Source organism: Rhinopithecus bieti, unplaced genomic scaffold (genome assembly GCF_001698545.2).
Source record: "Rhinopithecus bieti isolate Rb0 unplaced genomic scaffold, ASM169854v2 scaffold_32681, whole genome shotgun sequence".
In the NCBI taxonomy this organism is placed as follows: Eukaryota; Metazoa; Chordata; class Mammalia; order Primates; family Cercopithecidae; genus Rhinopithecus; species Rhinopithecus bieti.
Genome location: NW_016813819.1, coordinates 2,362 through 11,003, shown reverse-complemented (window position 1 = coordinate 11,003; position 8,642 = coordinate 2,362). Strand labels below are relative to the sequence as shown.

At 58.5% G+C, this 8,642-nt stretch overlaps 2 protein-coding genes across 4 annotated transcripts; both read right to left on the bottom strand.

Moving 5' to 3' along the window:
• Nucleotides 1-206: 206 nt before the first annotated feature.
• On the bottom strand, nt 207-3,792 carry TBX6 (T-box transcription factor 6). Of its 2 annotated transcripts, none has more exons than XM_017848964.1 (6): nt 3,515-3,792; nt 2,967-3,132; nt 2,649-2,883; nt 848-1,115; nt 598-744; nt 207-520 (listed from the first exon to the last, which is right to left on the bottom strand). In XM_017848964.1, the coding sequence occupies exons 2-6, from the start codon at nt 3,082-3,084 to the stop codon at nt 401-403; spliced, it is 888 nt and encodes a 295-aa protein (XP_017704453.1). In that variant the 5' UTR covers nt 3,085-3,132; nt 3,515-3,792; the 3' UTR covers nt 207-400. The 2 variants fall into 2 exon arrangements, with proteins under 2 accessions (XP_017704453.1, XP_017704454.1); XM_017848965.1 differs by lacking the exon at nt 3,515-3,792 and adding an exon at nt 3,351-3,408.
• A 417-nt stretch (nt 3,793-4,209) lies between these two features.
• Nucleotides 4,210-8,119, bottom strand: YPEL3 (yippee like 3). 2 transcript variants are annotated; one of them, XM_017848968.1, is made up of 5 exons: nt 7,448-8,101; nt 7,186-7,368; nt 7,037-7,080; nt 6,726-6,834; nt 4,210-4,694 (listed from the first exon to the last, which is right to left on the bottom strand). In XM_017848968.1, the coding sequence occupies exons 2-5, from the start codon at nt 7,300-7,302 to the stop codon at nt 4,605-4,607; spliced, it is 360 nt and encodes a 119-aa protein (XP_017704457.1). In that variant the 5' UTR covers nt 7,303-7,368; nt 7,448-8,101; the 3' UTR covers nt 4,210-4,604. The 2 variants fall into 2 exon arrangements, with proteins under 2 accessions (XP_017704457.1, XP_017704456.1); XM_017848967.1 differs by having other exon boundaries at nt 7,186-8,119.
• Nucleotides 8,120-8,642: the final 523 nt, after the last annotated feature.

Genomic DNA, 8,642 nt, shown 5'->3' with positions numbered 1-8,642 from the left:
CCCGGCCCTAATTTTGTATTTTTAGTAGAAACGGGGTTTCACCGTGTTGGCAGGCTGGTCTCAAACTTCTGACCTCAGGTGATCTGCCCGCCTCAGCCTCCCAGAGTGCTGGAATTACAGAAGCAAGCCACCGCACCCGATCTCTCTTCTCTTTAGAATCGCTTCCTAACAGATGGCATTTTATTTATTTCTCTTGTCTGCTTGTCTACTCTCCCCACTAGAAATCAGTTCCATGAGGGCTGGGGCTTTGGTTTACTTTGTTTGATTTATCTCCAGTGCCTGGAACTGTCCCTGGCACATAGCAGGTACTATATAAGTATTTGCTGAGTCAGTGAATGAATGTTTTTACTTACCACTGTATTCCTGATGTCCAGCACGGTGCCTGGCACACAGTGAGTGATTAATAAACATTTGTTGAATGCATGAACGAATGAATGAACAACTCCCACCTCTTACAGTTTCTGCCGTTCTCCCGGAAGCCTTTGGCAAAGGGATTGGCTGCAATCTTCAGTTGTGTGATCTGGGGACACACATCCAGGGTCAAAGCAACTGTGGTCTAGGCAGGACGCCACCACCCCCTCAAGCAGGGGCACTCACCCGTGGGTTCTGGTAGGCTGTCACGGAGATGAATGTGGTCTCCGGGAAGCGGAAGGAAGCCATGCCCCCCCAGTGCTGGCTGCAGAGCTGGGCTGCCCGAACTAGGTGTATGCGGGGTTGGTACTTGTGCATGGAGTGCAGGATCAGCTGGGAGGGAGGAAATGGGAGTGATTCCCTGCCCTGTGCCCCAGCCTTGGCCTCCCTTCTAGCACCCCCCAACCCTATCCTGGAGTCCCAGCCTGGGCCTCACGTGGCCGTGGGGGTCCAGCGTGCTGTTGGTGAGCTTGACACGATGGAAAGACACAGGCTGCCGCATCCAGTGTGCACCAGTGGCAGGAGAGTCGGGGTGAATGTAAACACGATCGGGCAGGCGGGGCTCTGCCTTGCCACTGGGCTCCCACCGCCGGCCCTGCCAGCGATAGCGAGCCCCGTCCACCGGAACCACATCCAGAAGAAACAAGTAACGGGCCTCGGGGTCCAGGCCAGTGACTGACACTCGGCAGGCAGGGAACATGCGCCTGTGCAAGGGAGGGGACAGGAGAGGCCTGGAGCTACCCACTGGCCAGGGGTGGGCCCAGCACCAGTAACGGGACATAGCAGCAGGCTCCCCAGAGCTGTCAGAGAAACATCAAGGGAGGTGGAATTAGAACCCAGAGGGCAGGCCGGAGGCTGTGGCTCACACCTCTAATTCCAATACTTTGGGAGGCCAAGGTGAGAGGATCTCTTGAGTCCAGGAATTCAAGACCAGCTTGGGCAACACAGAAAGACCCCCATCTCTACAAAAAATTTAAAAGTTAGCCAGGCATGGTGGTGCACACTGATAGTCCCAGTTACTACAGAGGCTGAGGCGGGAGGGTCACTTGAGCCTGGGAGGTCAAGACTACAGTGAGCCACAACTGCACCACTGCACTCCAGCCTGGGCAACAGGGCAAGACCCTGTCTCTGAAAAGGAAAAGGGCAGGGGGCAGTGGCTCACGCCTGTAATCTCAGCACTTTAGGAAGCTGAGGCGAGATCATGAGGTCAGAAATTTGAGACCAGCCTGGCTAATATGGTGAAACACTGTCTCTACTAAAAATATAAAAATTAGCCAGGTGTGGTGGTGTGTGCCTGTAGTCCCAGCTACTTGAGAGGCTGAGGCAGGAGAATCGCTTGAATCCAGGAAGCAGAGGTTGTGGTGAGCTGACGACATAGCGCCACTGCACTCCAGCCTGGGCAACAGAGCGAGACTCCATCTCGAAAAATAAAAATAGAAAAAAAGAACCCAGAGGGCAGGATCTTAGATCTGGAAGGTTTTCTTGTCTCATTTTACATTTGGGGAAACAGGACAGACAGGTTAAGCGATCTGTCACACAGCAGGTTAGGGAGAGCCATGACTCCTACCCCTCAAAGCGTATTTGCAGAAGCAGGGGTGACTAACTTTCTTGCTAGGAGCTTCCTGTCCCCACCCTCCTCTCCTCCCCTGATGTCCAGCACCAGAATCTGCAGCTCTTAGATGAATTTGCTTTAGAAAAAATATACCCTGCCTGCAGTAGGGCTGAGGACTTTCCATGCTAGGGCTTGAGCTCCTGCCCTAAAGACCTCGTCTCAGACCACACACTGACCATGTCCCTGCCTCTAGGGTGACCCTGGACCTAGATATACTGACTCCTATTCAAGCTGCATACTGACCCCCAAGCCTGGCCAGATTTCCCTGATGCTGGTCAGTGGGCTGGCCCTTGACCCCCTGTCCTTGTCTGGACGCTGGTCTAGGCCACACACTAACCTATAACCCAGCGGGACTTCCTGACCCTGCCCCAGACTGACCCATGACCCTTGCCATACATTGGTCCCTAAACTCAGCCACAGACTCCACAGACTGGCCCTTAACCCTTGTCACAGAATGACTCCTGATTCCAGCCACAGAGTAACCCCTGCCCCAGGCCATAGTCAGATTCTAAGCCTAGGCAGAACTCTAGCCCCTAGGGAACCTCCCAGACCTAGCCCCTCCCCAGGGACTCTGCTTTTCCCAAGAGACCCCCACCAGAAACACGGACCCTGACCAGCCCCTCACCTCCCAGCTTTGGTGATGATCATTTCTGTTCCCACAGAGCTGAACTCCTTCCATAGCTCCCGGTTCTCCAGGCTCAGGCTGACCCCAGGGAGGGAATGGAGGGCCTCTGGAGCTGATGGGGCCGGCTCAGTGCCCATGGCAGGGGGCAGAAGGGGCAGAGGTGGGTGCGCGGCCAGGGTGCGGGGAGCAGCCTCCATCCCGGAGAGGAAGCAATCCAGTTTGGGGGTGTCCAGGTCTGGAAGCCGGGGAAGAATGAGGAGCCAGCCGAGGGCCCCAGCCTCCCTATTCTCCTACCCAGGAGCTGGTCCCAACGCTCACCGGGGTAGCGGTAGCCCTCTGCTAGGCCGGGTGGGAAGCTGGAGTCTGCCCCAGGTTGGGCGGGCCCCAGGCGGTAGCCGGCCCCCAGGGACGGGTACAACTCTCGTGGATGGTACATGTTGTAGTTCCGTCTGGCCTCAGGTCTCGCTGCCTAGAGCCCCCGGTGCTGCGAGATGCCCCCTTTATAGCTCACAGCTCAGCCCCTTCCAGACCCAGGATCACAGCCCCTCCCCTCGTTGGGGCCCTGGATTTGGGCTGGGGTGGAGACCCCTGGGGCCTCGAAGGGGTCCGAGCAGGGGCCGGATACCTGGGTACGGTCCCCTCCTTCCCTCCCTCCCCACCCCGGGCGGTTTCATTAGCCTCGACCCCCTGCCCCCTCATTACATAATTAACTCCTCGGCTTGATTGATCCCCGGGGCTCGGACAGGGACGCAGTTTGGCGCTTCCGGCCAGCTGGTCCCCGTTCCCACGGGGGGGAGCCCCGGCTAGGGATAAGCTGGGGGGGCGGGGCCTGGAACCTGGACGGAGCCTGGAGTCCCGGGACACACCTTGGCGTCCCCGACCTTCTGGCAGGTGACCGCCCTCCGCCCCCCTTCACTTGGAGGCCAGGCCCTGGAGGGAAGCAGAATGACCAGAGGGAAAGTGCAGGCTGGAGGGATGCGGCCTGAGCTGATTTCACAGGGCACTCGGGGTCGCGAGGAGGCCGCAGCCCAGTCCCGAGCACCGTAGTCCTCCCTGGTCCCCATGCTTAAAAAAAAAACCTCCACCCTGAGCCAAGCCTCCAAGGTTCGGAGGCGCGCACAGTCCGACAGCTTCTGACGCCTCGCGCCAGGGTTTCCCAGAAGGTCCCACTCTGGGGAACCCTCGGAACTACACTTCCCGGCAGGCCCAGCGTTGAGGCGCGCCCGAAGGAGCCGGACGGACCACGCGGGGGCCGCTGGAAGTTGTAGTCCGGCCGCGAGGGGGCTGCGAGGCCGGCGACGCGGTTGCCTCCCTGGGGCGCTGTCCCTAGGCGGCGGCCAAATGCTGCAGATGAGCACACGCAGATCAGGCGAGGTCACGGCGTAGGCAGCCAGAGTGGGCTCAGGGCCTCCGCCGGCAGTGAGACCGCCTCGGTTCCTGGAGACCCAGCTTGAACGACTTGCCTACCCCATGCCCCGCCGGGGCTCAGAACCGCACAGGTCTATTGGGGCAGAAATCTCCGCTCCAGCGTCCCCTTCCCGGATTACACGCGAGCCTGGGCTGTCTCCACTCCATTGTTTTATTATGTACAAACGCTACAGAACGAGGGGGACAGACACGCGTGGGGTAAGAGGGGCCTGGTGGGAGGAGTTCACAGAGCAAACGGTGCACTGGGGCCAGGAGAGCAGAACACAGGCCATATCTATAGGGCAGGCGGGGAAGGAGGGGGTTAAAAACGAGATCCAAGCCAGCCAGATCGCAGGAGGTGCGGGGGCGTCGTCCCCCTTCTGTTCTCCCCCCAAGGTCACAGTGCATGCAATAAAATATATGTACAGGAGCTGGATCCGTCCTCTGTAGGGGCCCTGAGGGTCCAGAGCTCCCTTCGGGCGGAGGGAAGCCGGTGGCGCTCCCTGGCGGCCAGGCCGGGCTGGAGCCACATGCGTCGGGGAGCGGGGGTCAGTCCCAGCCGTTGTCTTTGATCATGTGGTTGAGTTCAATGATGTACTTCCCCTCTTTGTACTTCTGGCTGCTCTCAAAGGCCTGTTCCTGAAAGGAGGGGCGGGACCATCATCCCCGGAGCAACAGTCTCACCACAAGGCACAGGGGTTGGGGAGTGGACATGAGTGGCCCTATTTTACATATGAGGAAACTGTGGCTCAGAGGGGCAGGGCCGTGTTTCTCACAAACACAGAGTAGAACTCCCTGACTCAAAGGTACTTTTCAAGTATTAATGATGGCTCCAACAGAGAAGATAGGGAAGTGGCTAAAAGATTTCACAGTGCAGGTTTGCAAACTAGTGGCTTCATGGCCATTTTGGCCTACAACATGTATTATATGTGGCAAAGTACATATATAAACTCTCTCTTGGACAGCAGAGAGTTTAATAAAAATAACTTTAAAGTATTAAAATATAAGTAGGCCGTGCTCACTCCAGTTTGCCCAGCCTGCCCCCAACTCCCAACCCCTCCAATCTATGCTACCCTTTACACATCTATAGTATCTGCTTGGCCTTACAGGCACTTGAGGTTTTTTTTTGCTTGTCTTGTTTTATTTTGAGAGGGAGTCTCGTTCTGTTGCCCAAGGTGGAGTGCAACGGCACGATCTCGGCTCACTGCAACCTCTGCCTCCCGGGTTCAAGCAATTCTCCTGCCTCAGCCTCCTGAGTAGCTGGGACTACAGGTGCCCGCCACCACGCCGAGCTAATTTTTGTATTTTTAGTAGAGATAGGGTTTCACCATGTTAGTCAGGCAGTTCTTGAACTCCTGACCTCAGGTGATCCACCTGGCTCGGTCTCCCAAAGTGCTAGGATTACAGGCATGAGCCACCACGCCTGGCCTGGCACTTGAGTTTTTGACCTCTTGTCTAGGCCAGCTCTTTATTTATTATTATTATTATTATTTTTGAGACGGAGTCTCGCTGTCTCCCAGGCTAGAGTGCAGTGGTGCAATCTCGGCTCACTACAAGCTCCGCCTCCCAGGTTCACACAACTCTCCTGCCTCAGCCTCACGGGTAGCTGGGACTACAGGTGCCCGCCACCACACCCAGCTAATTTTTAAAATATTTTTAGTAGAGACGGGGTTTCACCGTGTTAGCCAGGATGGTCTCAATCTCCTGACTTGGTGATCCACCCACCTTGGCCTCCCAAAGTGCTGGGAATACAGGCATGAGCCACCGTGCCCGGCTGGCCATCTCTTTGATAGAGGCTAAGTGGCCAAGCCACCTGTCCAGAGACACACAGCCAATCTGTGGCAGGGTCAGCAGTGAGCTCAGGTCAGGGCTGGCTGGCTGGCTTTGCCTGGGGCATCTACCTCACAGAGGAACCACAGCTCCAAGCGACGCCTGAAGAATCCTGTCCCTTGCAGTGTCCCAAGAGCATCTTCCTTTGCCACATCTAATCTGATCCCTGTAACAATCCTGGGCGCTAGGCAGTGGCTTTATCTTCCACTGACAGATAAGGAAATGAGACTCAGGATAGTGAAATCAGACCCTGGACAGCAGCAGTGGCAATGAGGGCTATGGAAAGGGAGGCTGGTGAACTCAACCTCCATGTCGTTGCAGAGTCTGGGGCAATTTTTCTGATACTCTGAATGACAATATAAGCTGGTGGTCAAGGGTTTGGAGTGAAAAAAAAAATCAACCAACTCAGATTGTGGTCCTATTCTGTTACTTACCAGTTGTGTGATCTTGGGCAAGTTACCAACATCTCTGGGCCTCCCTGTCTTGTTCTGTAGAGATAATACTAGCTTCTACCTACAGGATCACTGCAATGATTGAGATAACAGACGCCAGGCACACAACAGTGCAAGGCACATAAACATTCAATAAATGGTGACTCTAATTATATCCTAACTCTCAAATGGGGATCCAAGTGCCTGGGAGAAGGGATGGGTTAAGAGAAAAGTTCTACGGCCCTTGCAGGGTGCAAGAGAAGAAAATGCGGTCAGGAATGAAAAGACAGTCTGACTTGTGTGAGCTAGGCCTATGCAATCTGAAAGGCTATAGGATGACTGCTTGTCAGGAGGAGGTGTTGGAAGGTCAGGTCAAAGGCTAGCCTAGGGTCAGAGGTGGCTGACTCACATATTTCCAGCCCAAAGTGGTCTTGCAGTTCTCGCAGTGGATGTCGGCGACAGCATGGAGGCCGGTCAGCAGCACCCGCTCCTCGGCTGGCCCGCAGCCCACGTTCACCCTGTGGGGACATGGGGCAGTCCCAGGGAGGGTCCTGCCATCACAGGGCCCCCCTCAAGCACTGTGCCTGTCCTCCGCATCCAAGAGATGATGCTCACAGCTTCCTGCCTGCACCGGGGAACTCTGGGAGTCTCAGCAGGATGCCAGGGGTCACAGGTCACAACAGATGTCAGGGAAAGCAAGAAGGGAGGCCAGATACTCACACAGAGTTGAAGAGGTAGGCACGCCCCTGACTGCCCTGGAAGGACTAAAGGGTGGGAGGGTGGGAAGAGAGGAGGGGGTCAGGGCTGCCGGTGGGGAGCTGCCAGGCAGCCCCTATAGGTTCCAGCCCCACTGTGGCCTGGTTGGTTACCTTGGAGATGAGGTCGTCGTGGTTGGCCAGGTGAGCGCGGCAGTGGGCACAGCTATACCTCCGGTGACAATCATCCAAGTAGGCCTGAAACGTCTTGGGCTTTGAAATCCGCACCATGGCGGGGGCCGGGGGCAGTGGCCCCACGCGGGGAGCGGCCCACGGGGAGCAGAGGGAGCCCAGTGCCTGCCGGGGAGGGAGTAGGTGGGCTGTCAGGACCTGGGCCATACACATGCGAGGCACTCCCAGAGCCGCGGGGACTCACTCTGTCACACTCGGCTGCTCTCTCCTTTCCCCAGAGCCAGCAGCCTCTCGGGGACCAGAGGCGTCTCAGTTTTGACTCAGTGAGGAGGCCTCAGGTTGCATCAATGGGGAAACTGAGGCTCAGAGGAGCCCAGGGTGAGTCACTCGCCTGCTTCCGGCCTCACCCTTGCTGACCTGGCAGCTGAAGCTGGAGGAAGGGGCTTTGGAGGGCTGGGCTGTCAGTTCCCAGTTTCGGGGGAGCATGGACGGGTAGGCGCTGGTTGGTCCTTGCGACCTCATCTGGAGAGCAGTGGGGTTCACTGGGGGCTTAGGGGGTTCATCGGGGAGAGGGTCCCCCACCTGGAGGAGGCAGGAGGCCTCGCCGTGAAGGTAGAGGGTCACCTAGCAGAGGAGGGGCTCTCACCTGCGGTCGCCGAGGCCTCCCCTACGCCCAGGGGCTCTTACCTGCATCGCGGAGCCTTACCTGGACCCCGGGGCTCACCTGGGGCGCGGGAGTGGGGGCGGGCGCCGGGGAGGGGCAGTCCTCGCCGGCTGGGCGGGGGCACGGGCGACACGCAGCCCTGACGGCGCGGGCCTCACCTCGCCTGGCCGCGGGGCCCGGTCCGCCGGGGTGGGTTGGCCTGGGATGGGGGGCGCTCCTGGGGGGCGCCGTCCCCGCCGGGTTCGCAGGCGCACTGGACTTGTTTACACGAGCCCAGCTGCTGCCGCCGCTGCGGCGGGAGGGGGAGGGGAACACCCCGTCCCGGCGGCCGCCGTGGCAATGGGCGCTCCGCATGGCGAATGGGGGCGCGTCACAGCGGCGGCGGCGCAGGCCCGGCGCTCCCCGCGCTCCCGCCGGCCCGGAAATGCGGCTGCGCCCGCGCGCCTCCGGCTTCGCATTCCTGCTCGCGGCCCGCGCAGGGGCGGGGTCGGAGGGTCTAGGCCTGGCGCGGAGCGGGGAAGCGGGTGGCGCTGGGACGCATGCCCTGGGGAGATGAGTATAATGACCCACGTTTGCCCGCCGCCCATGCCCCGCTTAATCCCCGCATCAATCCAGTGAAGCCGTTTCTCCCGTTGACTCCACTGTACTGGGGTCTGAGGTCCAGGGAGGTCTCGCGGCTCCCGAGGTTATCCAGCTAGTAAGAGGCGAAGCTGGAATTCTCACTGTGGGCCCATTCCATGGCCTTTGCCAGAGCGCCAGGGGCACTTTCAGTTCA

Bases quoted from the DNA above. Each gene is read 5' to 3' on its own strand.
- TBX6 (XM_017848964.1), bottom strand. From the start codon at position 3,084: ATGTACCATCCACGAGAGTTGTACCCGTCCCTGGGGGCCGGCTACCGC. The intron at 2,884-2,966 runs GTGAGCGTTGGG...CCCGGCTTCCAG, and splicing joins AGAGGGCTACCGCTACCCCG to ACCTGGACACCCCCAAACTG. The intron at 745-847 runs GTGAGGCCCAGG...CCTCCCTCCCAG, and splicing joins CGCTGGACCCCCACGGCCAC to CTGATCCTGCACTCCATGCA.
- YPEL3 (XM_017848967.1), bottom strand. From the start codon at position 7,416: ATGTGTATGGCCCAGGTCCTGACAGCCCACCTACTCCCTCCCCGGCAG. The intron at 7,081-7,185 runs GTAACCAACCAG...CCCACCCTTTAG, and splicing joins ACGACGACCTCATCTCCAAG to TCCTTCCAGGGCAGTCAGGG. The intron at 6,835-7,036 runs GTGAGTATCTGG...ATGTCCCCACAG, and splicing joins GCCTACCTCTTCAACTCTGT to GGTGAACGTGGGCTGCGGGC.